Raw genomic sequence first — 22,089 nt, 5'->3', positions numbered from 1 at the left:
GGTGTGTTGATTCCCGAGGCCACACTACCTTCCTGCTCCAGGGTCTGACCTAATTATGGATACCAGTTGGTGTCCCTCCGTTCTGGGGAGCGCACCTGGTTCTCCTGGGAGCACTGGGGTTCAGGGGTGGCCTCGGGGGGCCGGGCTCTAAAGCGGCTAGGACCCTCCCCTTGTCCCCGCGGAGCGCTGGGGGCGGGGAGCACGGCCGGGTGAGCCCGCGTGTAACAGGTGCGGTGGCCGCAGCTGCGCGGGGGAGAGCGGCTCGGCGTCTGCCGGGGGTTGTCGGAGGCTAGTCCTCGCTGGACCAATGCGGGCCGCGGTTGTTCGTCGCCTGGCAACCGGCGGAGCCAATGGGCGGCGCCAGCGCGGGGCGGGGTGGGATGGGCGCCCGCCGAGGAAAGCGGCGAGAGGCGAGCCGGGCGGACCGGGCGGGCTGGAGTCTGCGCGGAGCCGCTGCGTGCCGCCGCGGGTGCGGGCCCGCGGGCTGCGGGAGGCGTGAGCCGCTCCCGGTGCCGTGACGGTGAGCCGCGGGATTGTGACGCGCAGCCGGGGAGGGCACCGGGCTGGACGGGGCGCAGGCACCGGGGCCGGCTCTGGGCGGGTTCGTCGCGGCGGTTGCAGCGGTTGGAGAGTGAGCGTTGCTGCCCACCGCCTGCAGCGGGAAGTGCGAGGTAGGTGCTGGGGGCCCCCCGCGCCCTTGCGGGATGCGGCGCGGGCACGCGCGGGGTCCCCTCGGCCCGCGCGGGCTCGGCGATTCCTCAGAGGCTGCCGCAGGACTTAGCGAGTGAGCTCCGCCGCCGCTGCAGGGGTAGGTGCCTCATAGTGGTCCAGCCCCACGTTTAGGGGAAGAACTTACATCATCGCAGGGGTTGGCTTGCTTCAGAAATTATTCGGCCTCGGATTTTCCAGGGGTGTACAGTGAGCTCTGTCTGGTCAGCACGTATTTCTCCTAGTGCTGGGTTATGCAAGTCACCTGGGCCCAGGAAATAAAACTCGCCGAGTAATCCCCCATCACCACCAGTAGAGGAATCTTTACATTAACACCCACAGTTCAGGCTCCTTAGTCCTGCGTGTCGGGTTCATAACCGGCAACGCTGATGCAGCGTTGTGAGAATTGGGAGTTCCTTCTAGAATCCAGACTGTATGAAAGGTGGCGCCCAGGGATGAGCGCCTCCTGGATTTGAGATTTGCTTCAGAGTCCAGGCCTGGAGTCAGCTGAAAATAGTGGAGCCCGCGAGGTTCTGGAAGAAAATCTTTCTAGTCCATAACTTGATCGTGAACGGAAAGGTCTGTATATGACGTGACACATTTACGAGACTGGATACAGTTCGAAGCCGTCGATCCAGCCAGCAAAACTTAATCCACCCAATCTCCTTACTCTCCAAGAGCCTGTGGGCCCAGGGAGTTTAGAGCGTTCGTTCAAACTAAACAAGAGAAGCTATGAGCCCAGTGGACACTTTGCCCTGCCTGGTGTGCATGAAGTTCCTCCTACAAAACGTTTCTCCGAGAGGAGGATTAGGAATGGATAGAATTCAAACCAGGGCGTTTTTTTGGGTGACTGCTTGGGCCCCTCCAGCCTGTTCATTTTACACCCATCCTTTCCTTCTTGTTCTCCATCTGCACAGGGAAGATAATAGGTCCAGAGATTAAGTAACCAGGCTGAAGCAGCTTGGAGAGAAAGAACTGCAGGACGAAATGTGAAGCTCTCTCCATGACACATTGAGCCTTGTGACAAGACTTTTAAGTCCATAGCATCCTAGACTTGCTCAGGCAGGTGTACACGGCATGGAAAAGCTAACTGTTCTTGTTAGCTCAGAGACCTCAAACCCAGCCCAGTCAAATTATGTACTCGGGCGCTCTTAAAACTGAAAACTGGACAAACCAGCTTGTTTGCCCAAACTGGTTAGGATATGGTAGGATACAGATTTTGTGAATGTGCCCTCACTTAGCATTCATCTGGAGGGGGGTGTGTGTGGAGGGAGGGAGGCAGAAAGAGAAGGGAGAGAGGGAAGAGAGAGAGAGAAGAGGAAGAGAGAGAGAGAGAGAGAGAGAGAGAGAGAGAGAGAGAGAGAGAGAGAGAATGAGAGAGAACAACACTTTTCCACGGTGATTTGAATTCCTGTTTACATTGGAGTGTGAGCCCAGTGTGGCTGCCCTGCCTTTTACCCCAGCTGCCTGGGAGGCTAAGGTAGGGGGATGGCTTGAGTTTAGGAGTTCCAGACAAAGTACAACAGCATAACACTCTCCTTAAAAACAAACAACACCCTCTCCTCTGAACGCCTCACACATCTTGTGGAAGCAGACCCTGGGCCATGCATCTGCACGGCAAGTGTTCTGTTGCTGAGCCATGGGAGCCAGTGCACCTTTATTCTGAGGCAAGGTTGCCTTGTTACTAGCTTGCCCAAGCAGTCCTTGAACTTGAATTTCTCCTGCCTAAGCCTCCCAGGTAGCTGGGCCCAGTTTCAAAAGTGATAGCCTCCTGTATCGTTTACAGTAGCTGTGAACACACCTTGTTGACTTAGCCATTTACTCACAACAAGAGGCTGTGTGAGTCTGTTCTGTGTCTTGGGTAATTATGGTTAAGTGGTTATGAGCATGCAACTTACCTTAAATTCATGAGCTTATAGGATGAGACAGTAGAGAAATACACCATCCATTATTAGTAATGGAAAAACGTAGACTTGCACCATTTGATGCTGGTCCAATATTTTGTATAGTGTAGGAGCAATTTATCGTTTGTTAATAAATTTATTCTTTCAGTAAATATTATCAGATACTCAGCTGCTACTTGCCAGGCCTAAGGATAAAAAGATGTGTTGCTCTGAATGTTTTGTACTTACGGTGTTTTTGTGTGAAGAAGGGGAGAAATGCAAATGTGGGAGTCTTTAGGAAAGGAGGCCTCTCAGCTGTGTCCTGACAGGTGCTCACCAAGCAGCTGGTGCACCGCACGCAGCAGAGCAGGTGCAGGTTACAGGTGGCTGGTGTCGTCCATGTGGCTACTGGAGCTGCCTTAGTGACAAGCATTAAGAGCAGTGCTGTGAACCTTGACCAGAGGGCAATAAGGAATATCTAAACCATTGTGTTGGGAGATTATATTGCTTCTGATGTAGAGTATGTCTGCCCAAGTTAATAATTTGCATAGTCCTTGCGGCTCTGGACCCTGATGATGTAGATAATACCTGAAAGCTTTTCACCGGAAACTTGACAGAAGCTGACAGGAGCCTTAAAAATGCAGCAATGGGTTGTCTCAGGCAGGTCTTTGCTGAGTTGTCTTCTGTGTAAGGACTGGAGATCCAAAGGCAGTGAAAATGCAGCCACCACCAAAACCTGTCATGGCCCAGGGCAGACGCCGAGAGACGAGAGGCCCAAAAATGTGAGGCGAAGCAATGTGGGATTCAGAGATGAGACACTGGAGTCAGTAGCAAGTCTCAATGGAAACGAAACAGACCTGTCTGACTCCAGTTCTGAGCGTGTGCAGCTGTATGCATCACTTTCTGTCACAGTTTCCCTGGTCAGATACTCTGTCCATCACCACAGGACTTGTCCTGTTTGTAATGGAGGAGGGATGCTAATACTATGACCTACTTCCTGTTGTAATCAGTTGTGATGGTTACATATGTGTGCCCTGGTAATACCCACAGAAATAGTGAACATTTGGAACATGTTGTGATTAGCCAGGCCTGATGGCACTTGTAAAATCCCTGCACTCTGGAGGCCAGAAAGAAGGATTCCAAGTTTAAGGCCATCTTGGGCTTCTTGGAAATTCCTGTCTCAAAACCAAAGCAAAAAACTATAAACAAGCGGATAAAAAGCTCTAATTGAGGGAACAGGTCTCAGGCAAGATTGGCTCATATGTGTGCCTGTATACTTAGAATGTGACTCCACACAAAATCAGAAGAACTGAAAATACATCATTTGGGTGAAGTTTCTTGAGTTTTGTTTTTGTTTTATATAACTATTGTCATGGGTGAATTTTGTGGGTGATAATTTCATTTCACAATGTCAAAAGGTTGGCTGTGTCTGTCCTCAACTGTAATCCCCATCGAGCACCTCTGTAAGTGTCCCTGTGTGCTCTGCTGACCGTGTCCCTCCATTTACCCATGTCCAGTTTCACTAGCCATAATCTTCTGCCCTGCATGACACCAGGCCTAGACCACACACAGGCTTTTGAGAGAATGTGTCCTTTCTTCCCAACCCATGTTGTCCATCTCCTCTCTGTTTTTGTCCTCTGTGTGTTTCCACCAAGATGCCCATCACGACCACAAACTACTTCATTTGCCATGTCGTTCTTGTGTTTTTTATTTTATAAAAGTAATGTGTGCTTCTTGTATAATGATGGACCTGGGTATTGAAGTGGAAACTTAAGGTTCTTTGGAAAGTCAGTTGGATGGTGTTTTGCTGGGGCAGACACATGAAGGAACGTTTAGCTGAAATAGACACAGGTGAGAAGCTGAGGCAGACTCGAGAAGGAATGTTTAGCTGAAGCAGACACAGGTGAGAGGATGTTCTGCTAAAGCAAGCACATGAAAGGACACGTGATGAAGGACTCTTTGCTAACAACACGAGTGTTTTGGTCCGCCTTACATTGCGTATTGAGCTGTATTTGTAGGGACTCCATAGAGAGAAATGCACCAAAAAAACCTTCTGGTGATGTGCTGCAGTTTTTTCTGTGACTCAGGCTGATTAGCAAAATGATGTCAGCTGAGACACACACATGCTGAAGCAAGATCTGTGGAGGACACGGATGTTTGGAGTTCGTATAAAAAGGACTGTGGACAGTGACAGAGGCTGAGCTTGACTTGCTGGTACAGCTAGCTGCGCATTCTGTGTCTTTGCTGAACTTCGCTTTGATGAGAGGCACAGCCGAGAACTTCTGGCACTTCTCCCTGGTCCCTCCTGCTGACTGGTGCTGAGGCTGAGGCCTGCTGTCTCTGCTAAGTAGTATCACAGCTGCTGATCCATGTTTGCTATCCTGACTCTACTGTACTGAACTACTGGTGTATACCTAAAGTGTTTGCCAGTGGATTGAGCTGTCACTGTTAACCTGTGAACTGAACTGCTGATTTCCAGACAACACAGATGGAAGTTGCTCCAAAGAACCTTTCTAAATGGGTCCACTTCCATGTATTCTTTCTTTCCCACTACCTCTGATGGGTGGTGGGCTACAAGGGAGGCTAAATCATTTAAGAACCATCATTAAAAATAGTATTTGAAAATATTGAAGTTACAGGGTGTGATGGTGCATGTCTTTAATCCCAGCACTCAAAAGACTCAAGCTGGTGGGTTTCTGTGAGACCAGACCAGAGTGGTTACATATTGAGTTCTAGGGTAGCCAGGGTACATAGAGAAACCCAGTCTCAAACAAACAAACAAAAACTTTAAATTTTTCTTATTTTAGTTCTTGGAATTCAGTGAGCACTAAAGAGTATTTTTGCACCAGGGCTGCTAAAAATAGAACTTATTTTAGAAATGTTAATCTTGAAGGAAATCTGCAAAATAATGCTCTAAAAGAATTCCAGGAGCAAATATAAGTTTTAGTCCTGTAATGTTCACATGGTCTGTAAATACTTAGGTTCCTGAGGGATACTGGCTACTTAACATAATAAAATGTTCTCTTGTCTTGGTTTTGGTTCTTCCCAACTAGAAGACGGCACCTTGAGTACTGTTCTGCTTTATAGAATAGCCCTCTCTGTCAGATCTAGAATAAAAGGGGTGACAGCATCTTCCACATGGTCATCGAGGAGCCGTGTTATTCTATAACCAAGAGACAGGCTCATGGCCTTCCTCCATTCACTCAGTGCTGGCTGAGTCAGGGTCCTAGAGTACTGGAGTTCGTGTTTTCCTCCCCCTAGGCGTGTAGCTGGAGATAAACTGTCTCTTAGTTTCTTCCATCAACAGAATACCCACCCATTCCTTTCCTCCAGAGATCTAAGGGGTAAGGGATGCAGCCAGTGAGCTCCGTGTGGAGGATGCTGGGAATGTCGCTGTCTCCCTTGCTAGCCTTACATGGCCAATGGTACATGTATTCCTAATCCTCCCTCCACCCATCTCTTGCCAGTCTATGGATGGCTTCATAGATCTCTGCAATGTAGCCAGAGTGACTGGTCTTTATAGTTTCAGGGAAAACGTAAAACAGTTGAATCCCAGGACCCTTGGCTCATTGTGCCCCATGGCTAGAAGGACTGGGAAGAATTTAAAATATTTTATAAATTTGACTAACAGTATACATTTTGAAAAGTATATAAGAGATTTTTAACTACAAATAACTAGCTAGTTTGTATTCCTTGGTTCATGTGGGCATGGGTAAATGCATGTACAGCAAACGTGTGAAGGTTAGAGCAACCTCGTGTGTGAGTCCTTAGGTGCTTTCTGCCTTTTGTTTGAGACAGAGTCCTTTCCTGGTGTGGGACTTTGCCACATATTGATGGAAAGAACTAAAGAGACAGATTACAGAGGTCATCTACATATTAATCTACAGCTACAAGATCCTGGTATATCCTTATACTCTCTTAACTCAAAATATCCAGAGTAAAGGATGGGAATTCTCTCAGCCTGCCTTAACATCATCAAGTAGCATGGCTGCTGCTGGGGACTTGTGACTGTCCATGCATGCAGCGGCCTGTCCCCGCCTCCTGTCTTCAGCCCCTGGCTTTCCCATGGGGTCCTCGGATCCAAGCTCAGGTCCTCGGGCAGTTTGCTGACTGAGCCCTTTTCTCGGCTCTCACCACAGTCTGTTGTGAACTCGTTTTATTTGCTTTAATAATAAAACATCTAATACAAAAGAGAACTCTGATGGTAACTTCTATATAACTGCATGTAGACTCTTCTGTCCCCTTTCTGAAAGGCAATGAAAATACAGATTTATCACATTTGTTTTCCATATGTGCATAATTAAAAGCCAAGTGTTAAATGTCCTGTCTCTTGGAACGATCTTTCTGTTGTGTGTCCCTCATAACTCATCTATTGTGTGTCACTAGGTTTCTGGCGTCTTGAGAAGTGAGTGCTTGGCTTGTTTCAGGGCTGTACCCTGAGCCTGCCCTGCTGTTGTGAAGTACTCTGCTGCCCCAGACCCACCGCCTAGAGTACATGTGCAATGTGCAGTCTCTCCTACTGCAGCAGTTTGGGGTGTGAGGACCGTGCTTCAGCCCAAAGTGCTCAGCTACCTATGCTAGAGAGAAAGTCGTTTCCTCCTCCCATGTCTAGCTAGGGGCATAACTAAAATCATATCTTCACGATTTTATCATAATTTGTATATCCACACTATTTTATTCAGCCTTTGCCTAGTTGGGGGATATGATTAGAATCTTGCCTTTGACGGAGTTCACAGAGAAAGGGATTGCTCTGCGGGGCCAGATGGCCAGGAGAGGAGCTGTGTGGGCTGGGGCTGGAATCCTGGCTCAGCTCCCCGCTCCTCACTAGCCCTGTGACCCTGCCTGCATTACTGTTACATCTGCCTTAATTGTCTTACGGAGGAAAGTAATTAGTGCTGTCCACAGGGATGGAGTGAGGGGACTTGGGAACCTTGAAGCATTAGACCAGTGTCCTGCACTCTGGTTACACTTGGCGCAGTTCTGTACCTGTTGTCTAATTAAGTCCCTGCATCACCCTTAACAAATAGATACTGTGGCTCCTATCATGTGGGCGAGGAGACCAGCTTGGAGAGATGGTTCGTGGGAAGTGACTTGGGCAGAGTAGGATCCCAGACATGTGACCAGGCAAGGAGGTTTACACTGCATTCCCTAACTGAAAATCTTCCTGATAGCCCTAAACTCAACATGAAGGCAAATTAATAAGGTGATGATGGGTTTGGGGTTTGGCCCTTCTCATATGAGTAGTAGTTACTTTACGAAGTTGAGCCTATAAGGACTGCATGCCCTCCAGTGTGTCACTGCACTGGAGCCCTGCAGAAGCCTTTATGTCTGTGGGAAATATCTATAGTACTACGCCATACAGGTGAAGCAACTTAGATTTTAAATTTGTAAAACTGAGGTTGAGCTTAGTGTGTTTCTACTTGTAGGTGACAGTGTGATAAAATTACAAGCTGTAGTCTCCTCTAGAATGAAATTTGTAATTAAAGGTGTTACTCATATTTCAAATAAGTAGATTTCATTTTTGAGAGATTAGTGACATAAATCATGCCGAGAACTGAATCTTCAAGTTCTGTGACTGAATTTAGAAGATTACTAATGTTGAAGGATTTCATTTTAACAATTTTATTTTCGTATTCCAACAATCTGGTAACTCAGCTTGGTGATATTTTAGCAAAAATGTTAGTGAACTAACTAAAAATCGTGTGCAGTATTTAGAAGGCCAGCTGGCACCATGTTACTATGTTCCTGTGTAATGAAAAGCTGTTGTTTCCTGACACTTGATGGGCGTTTGTTATAGAATTCTGATAGGTAGGCATTGTGTCGTCTCAAGCTTGATGTGCAAGTCAGCTTGGAAAGAGCACTTGCTGTGTAAAGAGGCCCTCGTCGTGAAGGTGGGGTCTCTGGCATGCTCCTCCCACTGTAGACAGGACAGATCTAGGGTGACCAGGACAGGAGAAATGGGCACTGGGGAGCAAGCATGGACTGGGCATGTGTGTCTGTTGCACTGCTGCTTGCTTTCACACACGTTGGCCAGGACGGACACCCCGACTTGGAGTTTTTACTGATTAGTGTTGGTCATTTATGGGTGTACGGAAACGTTAAGTGTGCACTTACCTGCAAAAGATGAGACAGGTAAGAATATGAGAGATGAAAAGAAGACAGTTGGTGGCTGGAACAGCAGAGGTATGTGGGGGCCTTGGGGCCTCGAACAGAATGTGCTGCATCCTGCTCTATGCCTGGGACTTGGCTACAAAGACTAGGCCATTCCCTACTTCTCCAAAAGCCCACAAACTATTGAGCATCACACACAGAAAGATCAGTAGAGTAGTGGATTCTGTTTCTCATAAACCAGACGTTATCGTCCATGGTGCTTGGTATCATTTTTAGCTCCATTTCATCAGGATGCATAGAAAGTAGTGTTACAGGCAACTCAGAAATGTATCTTTCTTTTAAAAACATATGTTATCTGTTCCTGGATAACAAATTATTTCAACTTGGTACAGCTTATCTCAGCAAGCATGTACTGTCTCACTACTTCCCTGCAGCAAGAATCTTGGCAGAGCTTAGCTGAATGCCTGTGGCTCAGGGCCTTATCAGGGCTAGGGCTCAGGCAAAACCTGCTTCCAGCGTGTTCTGACTCTTGGCAGCCTGGAGACCTTTTGGTCACAGGTGTCAGTTCCTTGTCGTGTTGCTCTCAGGGGTACTCACAGCAGGATGGCTTGCTTTATCAAGAAGGGAACCTGACAGACAGTGAAGGAAAAACTCAAATGGAGCTACACATTCATATCATAGCCTGATCTTCAAAGTTAAATGTGACCCGCGTCACCTTCTCGCCAGCAAGAACGGACTCGGACACCAGGATCCTTCTGCAGCAAGCTTTATTCCAATGAAAATGAGGAAAGACCCAGAGGGGAAGAGGAGCTCTCCTTATATACCCATCGGGTCGGCGTGTCCCTACTCTATTGGCTGATGCGTCTCGGCAGATATGACACGTCGGGCTGCGTCAGTTTTTGACAGTTACCGGCTGCTCAGGCATTCGCCTTACTGGTGTTTAATGGCGATTTCAGGAGGGAGACTATGCATGCGCAGCAGCGCACCACAGTTAAACCATATCATGTTGCCTATACTGTTAGAAGCTATTCACTAGATCCAGCCCATACCTAGTAGCAGAATGACCCAAGGCCATCCCAGCAGGAGCCAGGACAAAGGGGTTCTTATAGCCTGCCCACACTAAAGCTCTACAGATTGCTGGTGTGTATTAAGAACCTGGGTCTGAGTCTTTAGAAAGGATAAACTCCAGTGGAAAGGATGGGTGTAATGAATTGGAACTCAAAATGTTTGTGTGAAATGCTTAGTTTTGACATTGAATTAGAATTTACCTTAGGACAAAAGTGTTTATAAACAGGATGCTGGTGTGTGTGCACACACAGTTGATAGGCTGGTTTGGATTTGAGTCTGAGTTCGGTAGGACTGACATCCTCTGAGTGATGTCCTGCACATTGTTGACTGGTGGACAGCTGAGAGAGGCACCCGACAGAACATGAGAAGTGCAGCCTGGTCAGTTCCGGTGATCTTTCTGAGCCCCAGTTCCCAGCATTTGACACAGGAAACTAAGCATGAACTAAAACTGGCATAAACAAAGATGAGTTGGGCAAAGTCTTTCTTCCTAGAAAAGCATTCCTTTTGGGATAGGTTAAGAAGGCACCCTGGCAGTGCAGAAGTCAGGTGTGAGGCCACAGCTCCCTATGCAGAGAGATGTGGTAAGCCTTGCTCCCTTGCCTGGTGTCTGTTCCGACAGCCGATTACCGAGGGTTAGATCACTGCCACTGTCTGTGTGGACATCAGGTCAGTCTCTAGGTCTTCTGAGGATCAGTGGTCAGCTTTCTGCTTCTTCCCAGCCCTGTGATTACAGAACTGCAGATCACTGCTCAGTATCTGTGTGGACAACAGCTTGCACGGGGATTGGCTGGCTGACTGGGGTCTGTCCTGACATCAGTTCCCAGGTCTTCTGAAGGGCTGTGCTTCCATTCCTAGAGACCAGCAGTGATTTCTGCCTGTCTTGGAATCCTGTCCAGTGTACCAGACAGAGTTGTATCTGCCTGATGACTGTGGCAGCTGCTCTGGGTGCTGATGCTGTGTGTGCCTGGTGACTGTGGCAGCTGCTCTGGGTGCTGATGCTGTGTGTGCCTGGTGACTGTGGCGGCTGCTCTGGGTGCTGATGCTGTGTGTGCCTGGTGACTGTGGCGGCTGCTGTGGGTGCTGATGCACACTTGTCAATGCATCATAACCAAAAAGTACTGAGCGTGAAGACCAGCTCTGAATGGACGGTGCCATCCCAGGGCTGAGCTTCCACAGGGAATGAAGGAGACAGCCTGCTCCTGTGGAAGCTTGCATTCTCATGTCCGCTTCTCTCTCCAGTCCCATCCCTCTCCTCTCATCCTTCTCCCCTCCTTCTGCCCTTGGTGGGGTGACATCTCTGAGGCTGTGAGCCCAAAGAGCCCCTCCCACCTTGCTGATCTCAGGTATCTGCTCCTGGCAGTGAGGAAGGTGAGCACAGTGAGCTGCCACTGACTGTGCATCGTGTGTGCCAAGCAGGGTCATAGGTGCTTGATGCTTTGTCTCGTTTGATCCTAAAGAGTCACACTAAAAAGTGACAAACCAGGGCTCAGAGAGACAGAGTCGTCTGCCCAAAGCTAGGCTGTCACAGACAGACAGGTTGTTTTCTGTTGTATCATGTTTTGTTCAAAGCTGTGTCCCCGAAGGTCCAAAGTTAAGTTTTACCCTTCTCTTCCTGGTGCGGGAGACATCTATTGAGGGACAAAATAATTCGGGATTCCTTCTTTGTTTTGTTTTGCTTTGCTTTGCTTTGCTTTGCTTTGCTTTGCTTTGCTTTGTTTTGTTTTGTTTTGTTTTTTGAGACAGGGTTTTTCTGTGTAGCCCTGGCTGTCCTGGAACTCACTCTGTAGACAGAAATCCGCCTGCCTCTGGCTCCCAAGTGCTGGGATTGAAGGCGTGTGCCTCCACCGCCCGGCTTCGGGATTCCTTCTTTATCCTACCACACAAGTAGGGGAAGGTCCCAGTGTGTCAGACTGCATGGCCTGTGTGTGCAGAATGCCACACTGTGTCTGTGTGGTGCACTGTGGGATGCTCTGTGATGTAGACATGGCCTGGCTTCTTTGCCCACACTTTAGTCTGTCTTGAGCCGTAAAGGCTCTCTAAGATACATTCCATTTCTTGCACATGTTTCTGCTCTGGTTGGACCTGTAGTGGCACCGGTCTAACCTGTGCTGTGGGAGTAGCCTCATTATTGTCATGAGTGTTTACTGTTAATGCCTGCTAGATGTGATGGCAACAACCCTGCTGAAAGCATAAAGAAGCCTCTGTAATTTTGCTGCCTCAGACTCCTTCAATGCCTTCTCTTGCACAGCAGAAATCCAGCTTGCTGCCTCCAGCCTTGCTTTCTGAGCATTCTCTTACTTGACAGTTCCTCAACTCTCTGTCCTGCTGTTTCCCTTACTTGGGCCACACAGGCCTTTCTTGTCTTGGAGGACTCCACAGCATTTAGACCTATGCTCAGTGTCGCCCTCTTGTGGTAGCCATGACCAGTGCCTCAGATAAACAGCTTGAAAGAAGGGGAGGTTTCTCTTGGTTTAGTTTCAGTGAGACAGCTGGTTGGTTCTGGTCTCACAGGGCAGGCCTAAGGCGTGCCTGAACATGCAGTGGGAGAGCGAGTAGAAAACACTGCTGGTGGCAGCAGCAACAGCAGCAGCAACAGTGCACACTGGGGAGGCAGAGGCAGGCAGATCTTGGAGTTCAAACCCAGCCTAGTCTACGAGTAAGTTCTGGGACAGCCAAGGCTATACAGAGAATCTCCTCCCCCCACCCCCCAAAAAAAGGAAGGAAGAAAAGAAGACACTAGCTCACCTTGTCTCAGTCAGGAAGGGAGCAGGGCAACAGACAGCCCACTCTAGGGCCATTCAGGCCAGTAACTGACTCTTCTAGCTGGGCTCCACCCGTAATGTTTCCAGTACCTCCCAGATAGTGCTTCTGCCAGGGACTACAACTGATGAACCTCTAAGGTACATTCATGTTCAAACTGGAACTGGTCTATCCCAGTGTAACTTTCCCTGACTGATGTAGATATGTCCCACCCCAACACCTTCATGTTATCGAGACTGCTTTTTGTGTAGCTAATCACTCTGTTAAATTTTTACCTGCTTCTGAAGTGTCTCCAGCTTACACTTCCCACAAGAACTTACACAGAACAAACACAACCTCCTTTCTGCCTAGAAACTGTACTTGGTGCATAGTGGGACCTCAGTCAGACTTACTCAGTGAGGGAAGCTTTAATCTAGCCCTCACTCGATCACATCATGTGTCTGTTTGTTAACAGACATGGCTCCGTATCCTGGGCAGTGGTACACTTGATTTGACTTGTTAGATACTGACTAAAAACTTAATAGTGGAAGCATAGATGTTAACTATACATATTAATGACTTATGTGTCTCCTTAGATCAAGATGTTTCTAGAACCGCAGGAGGCTGTCACATCCCCCATTCACTCTGCCTGTGGGACACATCACATTGTTTCTTTTAATTAGCTTCTAATATTTAAAACTAGGAAGATTTTGTGTGAAAGTCCAGAATTCTATCATGTCTAAAAGTTTGACGCCGCCAGCTCGGGCCCTGTGAGTTGACTGCAGTTGAGTGCACTGAGCAATGGCGTGCAGAGCCACGCGTGTCCTTCCATTTACCCACACTCTTCACCGTCCCCTGCTCCTGCTGGAAACCTGCCCAGTTGCCAGCTCTCATTTTATTTGTGTGTGTTTCTTGTGGTAGAATGCTCCTCCTCTGCGACAGTGGAAACATGAGTAGGAAACGAAAGGTTATGTCTTAAAGTATCTACTCACCGTGTTTCTAGTCTGTGACACTTCTGAGCCACATTAATTCTACAGGTTTGTTTAAATTTGTACACAGTTCTATTGCATGACCCAGTTTTCTATGGAACATGTTTCTGCTTTGATTTTCCCTATTATGAAGAACACCCTGAAATGAATCTTTGTGCGCATTGTCTACTTAAGATAAAATTGTTAGTGGCGTTAACATACCCATATTGCCTGTTCTGCTTTGGGGCATGAGATGATGATGCCTAACGGTCCTGTGTAGGAATGACCTACGTCTGGACCAGGCTGGGGCTTAGAATGTGAACACCAGTGGGTGTGTGTGTGTGTGTGCGCATGTGCGTGTGTGCACACACACTAGTTTTATTACTGTTGCTGTAATTCAGTATCCTGATTGAAATCAACTTAAGGGAAGAGGGTTATCTAAAGATTTGTAATTCTAAGCTGTGGTCCATCATGGTCACATAGGCAGGAGCTGAGTGAGACATTGGTCTCTGTGCACCTACTGTTGTGGGCACTGAGAAGAGCTGCTTTGTTCAGCTCGCTGTCTTCTCTCTGTACAGTCTGGGGCCAGCCATGACTGGTGCTGCCCACATTTACCTCTTTCTGCACCCTACCAGCATGTTCACACACCAGCCTGATCTAGATAGGACCTCATTGAGATTTCCTCCCCAGGGGATTCTAGGAAATGTCAGTTGACAGTTAAAACTAACCAGCACAATGTGTCCCTACTATTTCCGCTGTGTACACAGGAATAAGTATTACAGCCCCTTCTGTTTTAAAGGACATACATATGTGGCTGCAGAGAGGGCTCTGTGAGCACGTGGCTGCTGTTGCAGGGGACCTGAATTCAGTTCCCGGCACCACATGGCGGCTCACAACCATTTGTAATTCCAGTTCCAGAGGATCTGATGCCCTCTTCTGGCCTCCATGAGCACCAGGCACACACAGGGTGCACAGGCAAAACACTCATGTGCATACAAAACAAAATGTCTGAAACTCAAAAGGACATACAAACTCTTTGTACATTGGCTTTCACTGGGTTTCATCTTTTAAGTTTGATGTCTTTCTTCTTTGCCGTCTAAGGAGATGCTCACGTAGGAGAGCAGCAGGAGCTGTTGTACATGTTGCAGCACTGAACTGCCTCCTCAGGTATCCTGGCTCTGGAACTTGCTATGGGAGATTGGATGACTGTTACAGATCCAGTTCTGTGTACAGGTAACACTCCAGCAGACGCCACCAAAGAGGAATTATTGACAAAAGCATAAACTCCAACCCCACCCACAGAAGACTTGATGACTGACAGTGCTATACATACCCAGGTTTCATTGTCAGTAAAGTTATGAAAAGCCAAGCTGTGTTTTGAGTGGGCAATAGATTATTTACTACTTCTGAGGAAAATGTTATGCATTTGAAATCTATTTATTGGCTCCTTCAGTTTCTGATTGCTTTAATCACATAAACTGAGTGTCACAGACAAATGCATTGATCCTATTTTATAAATGCAGTAGTAGAAGTGGAGGTAGGCATTCGTCTAACATAGCTCCCGGGATGCTCACTAGTGTACTGTGCCATTCTGTCAGAGAAGGGTATATAGATTTCACATAGAAGTGTCTTGGTCCTAACTTTAAAATACTGTGTATGGAACTCAGAATCTTTGGTAATGGAGATGATATGATATTAGCTTTATAATTGCCTAAATACTCCTTTATTTTCAGAAAACAAGAATCTCTCTCAATATACCTCAGAAACAAAGATGTCTCCATCAAGTTTATACTCCCAGCAAGTACTGTGCTCTTCAATACCTTTATCAAGAAACGTGCATGGTGACTTTAGTGCCTTCTGCACAGGAGAGAACATTGAACAAAGTATTTCATATCTTGATCAGGTAGTGTGTTTTTATAGGAAGCAAGAACATGTCATGTTACGTACCAGAAAATGTCAAGGGCACAAGAAAAGTGTTTGCCAAGCCTGAGTGGCCAGAGACCTAGGCATGCAGACAGCTGTGTGGTGAGTTGTACTGACCCAAAGTTAACTGCTGTGTCTGCAGCACCTTGATGCCTCCTGTCACGGGATCTTTCAGTGGGCATCCTCATTTTACTGTAAAAAAAATCCTGGATAGCTTATGCCAAGTCATGGGTGATTGTTGAACAGATTCTAGAAAATTCATCAAAGAATTTAAAGTTGTTTGTATTCATTATTTGAATATTTAATGTTAATGATGTAGGAATAATTTTCTGTTTTTCTTTTTCCCTTTTTACTGACTTGTCTATAAGTCCGTTGAAAAACAATTATATGTTGAAAGTTTCTACTGACAAGTTAACACTGTATATTTTGTACTGCATAGTGTTTTGAATGTGTGTGCATTGTGGAATGACTCTGAAGTGCACGTAAGTTTCTTTTGAGTCCGGATGACTTCAAAACCTACTCTGCAGTTTTTGAGAATCAACACATTGTTTCTAACTTATCACTGTGCAGTGCAGCAGCTCACTCATTGCTGAACTGAAACATCCTGTTCTGTGACCAACTTATTCCTAGAGATTACAGCTGCTAAGTAGACGTTGTCTCCCCTCAGGAGCTGACTACCTTCGGTTTCCCTTCCTTATACGAAGAATCCAAAAGTGAGGAGACAAAGCGGGAGCTGAGCATAGTCTCTGTCCTGAACTGTATGAATGAGCTGCTTGTGCTGCAGCGGAAGAACCTGCTGGCCCAGCAGAGCGCCGAGACGCAGAATCTCAAGCTGGGCAGCGACATGGACCACCTGCAGAGCTGCTATACCAAACTGAAGGTACAGTGGGCCATCCTCCTGTCTCAGTGCTGTGCCACAGGACACGGGACCACAGGAGGCCCCAGGCTTCAGATGCCCGTCAGAGCTGTGTTTAAAACCTGATGTTCTTTTAGATGTAGGAAGAGTGATTTCCAGAAATGTCCATACATTGGTTGCTCTCCTTCTCGCTGTCTATGCTGAAGGCCTTGATTTTATTGTTTAGAGGTTTTGCTGAATCTGTAGAAAGTTAGCAAATATTTAAATTCTGGGGAAAATCAGGATTCCCTCACCTCTTCCAACCTTGCTTGATAAAGGAGATGCTTCATAACACATTGATGCCAAGAAAATTATTCCCATGATACGGTACATATACCAAAGAATGGGGACAGGGTGAACGAACCAGACGGCATCTGACTGGGAGGCTGTCCCATGCTGCACCGGAGACTGCAGCTTCCTGTGGCCACTGGTAACTTTTCTCTGTAAAAAGGAACAGGTACTTTTCACAGGGCCATTGACCTACCATCTTACTATATAGAATGTTCTTTCTGATTTCTGGTCTGCTTTCTTTTTCCTCCTTATAAACTTGGTTATGCTTTTCTATAAAAATGTATTCCCCCCCCCAAGAAAAGAGGAACCAGCATGAACCGTGGTTTAGGAAAGACTTACATTGTAGTTGCATATTATTAAGAATATATACAAACCATGTTTCCTCAGTATCCTATACTAGGACCCATTTATGAGAAAAAAGCGTTTGTGAGTGTACATATACTCTTGACAAGTTGGCTTCCTTGTGGTTTTCCATCTGTCAGTTCTTGGCCTTTTTGTTTTACTGTATCTACTTCCTACCCCACTCCTAAGACCAGGTAATGAAAACCAAAGTCACCATCTTGAATCTGTTCAACAGAAGGAGAGCAGGAGTTTGGTAACGTTTGCAGGGTGGTAGAGTGGACTGTGAAGTGCACGTGCTGTGCACTGTCCTGTCGGTGAGCTCCAAGCACATTTGGGGATGTCTGTAGAAGCTTCACAGTTCCTCTGTGGCACACATTCCTTTAGCCCCTCACTACCTCATGTGTCCTGTGTGTCCTCAGAGCAGCTGCAGTACCATGGTCTCCCACAGTGCTTTTAGCTGCTTGTATATCTGGCTGGCCCAAAGGACAGACAGTTTATCCCACTGTGTGTCCTGGCTAGCTGGGGACTGTGCAGGGCTGGAGAAGGTCCTGATAGTGCTTTCTAGGACTGTGAGCTGTGCGTGCTCCATGAATTCAGGTCTTCTTATCAGGACATGCATGGATATCAGGCTGACCCAGACCTCTAAACCTGGAAGACAGTGTCCTTTTGTCTGGGCACTGTTGGCCAGGTGCCATGTGAGTACTTAGTGTGCAGCTGTGTGGAATATAGCGATGCAGTGAAGGTGGGGTGACCAAGGCCTTCTGACCAAGCCGCTCAGTCAGTCAACAGGGGCTCAAGCGAGGGAGTGAAGATGGAAAAAGAAAATGTTAGACAAAATTATAGCACGACTCCAGCCCGTACTGAGGCTGAGGCAGCTTCATTTCTCTCCAGCCTGCCTTTGTATCATTCTAGGTATGTCCAAAACACACGGTCAATTCTTAGATCCAAGATAAAGTCATCAAGTGAAGTAGCAAACAAGGAAATCACACAAAAAAGTACTCAAGTAAAGTGGTAAGCAAAAGGATCTCACAAGATAAAAGTAAGCAAAGAGATCACACAAGGTAGTAATTCAGCAAAGCCCCACGGCCACTGTTTCTAATATTCTTATCTGAGCCGACTTCCTTGTCCAGTGACAAATGCCAAATTCCTAGAAGTGGCACCAAAAGCTCTCAAGATCTTTCATTTAAAGAATGAGCTAGAACTACCCAGAGCAGAGTATTTGACTGGGGTCTCTTCTGATTTGGATGTGACCTGGAGTCAGAATCTCTTATTAAGGTTAGTTGAGAACAGAAATGTGTAAGGTTTTCTAGATCTAGTTTTTGTGATCGATTGACACCTAGTCCCTGCTCATGGGCTTGTGATCAAGGTTTAAAGAATGATTCAGAAGCTTGCTAGCATCTGGAAAAGAGAGCACGCAGCTTACATGAAGTCCTGGAGGCAGGAGAGGGCATTGGATTTTCAGAGGACCACAAAGGGGCTTATGGAGGCTGGAGAGTGAGGTTTGGTGGAGCCTGTGAGGTGTGGGGCTGGACCATGGGCTCCAGATGATACAGATGAGGTAGCACCATAGGAGGGGAGGACATTGTCTAAATGTCACTTTGCTGCTGGGGTAGAGGAGTTATGGGGCACATATTTCTATTTAGATGGGGGGTAGAAGGCTCAGGGAGCCTCATGACAATGCCAGTTTTTAGGAATTCTTTGCAGAGCTTTTTGTTTGGTTTATTTTATTTTTTGGTTGGCATGCACAAAATAGATTATATTATTAAAGTCTGACAACCTTATTGTGCTGTGCTTACATCCACGTCACATCCTGTCTCCTCCTCTTCCATCCTACCATCCATGGAGTCCCTTCTCTCCTCATGTCGTGCATGCAGAGTTAAGTCAGGATCTGCAGGAGAGACAATGTGCTATATTCTGTCTTTCTTATCCCCAGATAAGAACGCAGGTTCCTTGTAGCAGCCTCTGCCTCTCTTGCTCTCCATTCCTTCAGGTGCCCTCTGGCCCTGGCAGCAAAGCTGTCCAACTTTCTGGTCATTTACACACACACATTTAATCTAGAGTCCACATAGGAGAGAAAACAAGGCGTTTGTTGTTGGGAGTCTGGCTTTTTAAGACTAACACTATTATCTTTTGTTTCATGTATTTTTCATGAAAGTGACATAATTTTATTTTTTCTGAGCTGACTAGAACTCCATCATTCACATGCACACACAGGCACCCCCACGCTGTGTCACATTTTCTTTCTATGTTCTCCCGTGCCCCTGCCTAGGCTGCTTCCCTACCTTAGCTACTGTGTACAGTAAGCTTGGGTGTGAGGTATGTCTGTGCTGTGTGGACAGAATCCCTCCAGCCTTGACCTAAGAGGGCCATGTTGGGTTGTATAGTGTTTCCATTCTTAGGTTCCTGAGGAACCTCCGTACTTACTGATGTCATGGTGACAGCGTCAGCGTACTAGTGCCTAGTGTCTCCTCTTTCCCTATGTCTGCACCAGCATTTGCAGTTGCTTCCTTCCGAGATGGTAGTAGCTGTTCTGCCTACCAGGGTGAGCTGGAATCTCACTGCAGGTTTTCATTTGCACTTCCTGTGGGGCTAAGAATGTTGAACACTTTTTATATATTTATAGCCATTTGTATTTTTTTCTTTTGAGAACTGCCTAGTCAGTGTCTGCCCATTTATTGAATAAATTGGAGCTTTAATATTTAAGATTTTGAGTCTTTTTACAGATTGTAAGCATTCGTCCCTATAGCTGTGTGGTTAGCGAAGACTTTGTCCTTCAGTCACCACCGGCGTCCTTTGCTGTGATGCCCTCCACCTCCCTGTGATCTCGCCCGTCCTTTCTTGAAGTTGCTTTCTGTGTCTCTGGAACCTTTTTCATCAGCTCCTTGCCGGCCCTCCATCTGAAATGCTTCTTCTGTTTCTTCCTCCAGCAGCTTCAGAGTTTGTGGTCTTACACTGAGGTCCTTGCACAGGATGCACTGAGGTTTCACATAGGATGAGACGAGAGTCCTCCTCTTCTTTCCCAGCGTGTGAATGGCCTGTCTTTTCTCCAATGTATAGTCTTTAGATCATGGTTAAAAAGGAGGCAGCTGCAGTGTGTGTTCTCTTTCTTCCCTCGGCTGTGTTCCATTGGCCTCCATGACTCTTTTTGTGGCACTACTCTGCTGCTGCTTGTCACTGTGGCTGCGTTCTGTTACCTGAGATGCTGGTCTGTTGTTCACTGTGCTGTATTCTTCACAAGCTTGGCTCTTTGGAGCCTTTGTGTTTCTATGTGAATTTTAGGGTTGTTTTGTAATTTCTCAGAGTTTAGACTTGAACTCGGATGGTGTGAAGGACAGCGTTCCCAGCCTTTTCAGACTTAGGTGCATTTACTGCTCCCTAAAGCCCAGCATCCGCCAAAGGATGCAGTATTACTGCAGATGAGCATGTCTTAGGAAGTGTGCTCTTAGAGTATCACAGCCTTAAAAAGAGAATTCTGGAAACTTCATAGAGTGGCAGCATCATAGAGGAAGAGGCTTTGAAGAAGCCACGTTGTAGTTCTTATAAATAAATATGAATTTAAAAATAAAAATGAATTTAAATAAAGCATGTGATTTTATATATTAAACTTGGTTGTAATTGCTTTAAACACTTGCAGTTCCACTGAGGAGGGCCTGTGGCTCCCTGTGTGACCTGTCACTGCTCTTCTGAGGACACACTTCGTGACTCCTGTCACTTATTTCATGTTCCAGGAACAGCTGGAGACCTCCAGGCGAGAGATGATCAGTCTTCAGGAGAGAGACAGGCAGTTACAGTGCAAAAACAGGAATCTGCATCAGCTCCTGAAAAATGAGAAAGACGAGGTGAGTTGTCAGTTCCTGTGTGTGAGGTCCACTGTTGGTTTTTGAAATTTGACCTGTGACATGATGGTCAGTTCACTTTTAAAAAGAACTGTGTCACAGTGGCATGGGGAGAAGACAGTCTTGTGCCTGTCCTCTGCCCTGCCTCAGGATGGTTCATTTTCTTACTAATACCTGGCAACAAGTAGTATCCCCTATATGGCCCATCCTTCCTGTACTTGGGACCATGCCTTTTTCCTCTGGCATCCTTTTGTGTCTATGGAGTTGTCGCAGATGCAGGGCTCCACGCCTCACTCTTTTGCCTCCGCCGCCTCACTTCAGCAGGGGAGGCTCCTGGCTGCCCAGAAACACACACGCTAGGCCAGCGCCCTGCACTGAAGCATCCTCTTGACCCCTTGCATGATGCCAAGTGTTACTGCTTTTCATCTAGATAAAGAATTAATCTGATAAAATGGCCACAGTACAGAGACCTTGCCTAGGATGCAGAATGCCGTAGCATTTAGCATTAAAAATTCATTTGTAGTTCAAAAATATCAGCCCTCTGACTCTGCGTTAATACATGCCTAGACCACTGACTTCTAGCTCAGTGCCGATAGCACTGTGTGAGGAGGGGTTACCGAGCTAGGGCTTTGAAGGCGTAGTTTTATAATGCACCTGAGAAGAAGCCAGTAGGTTTCCATTCTCTGTCCATAAAATAGCTATAAAAAACTATGATTGTTTTCAGTGTTTTGTTTTTTTAACTAAGAAGCATGGAAGGAAATCTACTATTTCATTTTATATATTTTATATTTCACTTTATTATTTTATATGTTATTGTTTTATTTTATGTGTGTGGAGGGTGTTTTGCCTCCATGTTTATGCACCATGTCCATGGTTAGTACTGTGGAGGCCAGAAGAGGGCACTGGATGCCACGGAGCTGAAGCCTGGAGGTGCTGACAACTGAACCCAGGTCCTCTGCAAGGGCAGCATGCCCTTAAACACCGAGCCAGCTCTCCATCCCCAGCAGCCTATTTCTTAAAAAGCCCATAAACAGATACAGATTTATTTTTAACCCTATTTAAGTAGTGTTTAATAATGAACAATGAATATCTAATCAAACCGTGTGTGTGTGTATAATATAACATGTTATATAATATATGTTGTATATAGCATATATAATATAATGCAATGTTATAATGTAATATATAATATAAACATTTATAAATATATAATATAGTATATAATTTTATATATATGTATGTGTGTATACACACACACACACACACATATATATATATATATACATATACATATACATATACATATACATATACATATACATATA

At 46.3% G+C, this 22,089-nt stretch overlaps 1 protein-coding gene across 3 annotated transcripts in view; it reads left to right on the top strand.

Annotated features, from left to right (window-relative positions):
• The first annotated feature begins 449 nt into the window (after nucleotides 1-449).
• Ssx2ip (SSX family member 2 interacting protein) overlaps nucleotides 450-22,089 on the top strand; it is a 37,763-nt gene continuing 16,123 nt past the window's right edge. Inside the window, exons 1-5 of one of the 3 annotated variants that reach the window (XM_028788093.1) lie at nucleotides 450-520; nucleotides 14,579-14,710; nucleotides 15,211-15,380; nucleotides 16,068-16,280; nucleotides 20,657-20,767. In XM_028788093.1, the coding sequence (XP_028643926.1) occupies nucleotides 14,668-14,710; nucleotides 15,211-15,380; nucleotides 16,068-16,280; nucleotides 20,657-20,767 (537 nt within the window). In that variant the 5' untranslated portion in view covers nucleotides 450-520; nucleotides 14,579-14,667. Of the gene's footprint in view, nucleotides 521-630; nucleotides 672-13,518; nucleotides 13,547-14,578; nucleotides 14,711-15,210; nucleotides 15,381-16,067; nucleotides 16,281-20,656; nucleotides 20,768-22,089 lie in introns of those variants that run through there. The other 2 variants (XM_028788092.1, XM_028788094.1) reach the window with 2 other exon arrangements.

The sequence above is a fragment of the Grammomys surdaster genome, unplaced genomic scaffold (assembly GCF_004785775.1).
Source record: "Grammomys surdaster isolate TR1022 unplaced genomic scaffold, NIH_TR_1.0 125701, whole genome shotgun sequence".
Taxonomy (NCBI): domain Eukaryota; kingdom Metazoa; phylum Chordata; class Mammalia; order Rodentia; family Muridae; genus Grammomys; species Grammomys surdaster.
Note: the sequence above shows the minus strand (reverse complement) of the source record. Positions and strands in the feature narration are given on the sequence as shown.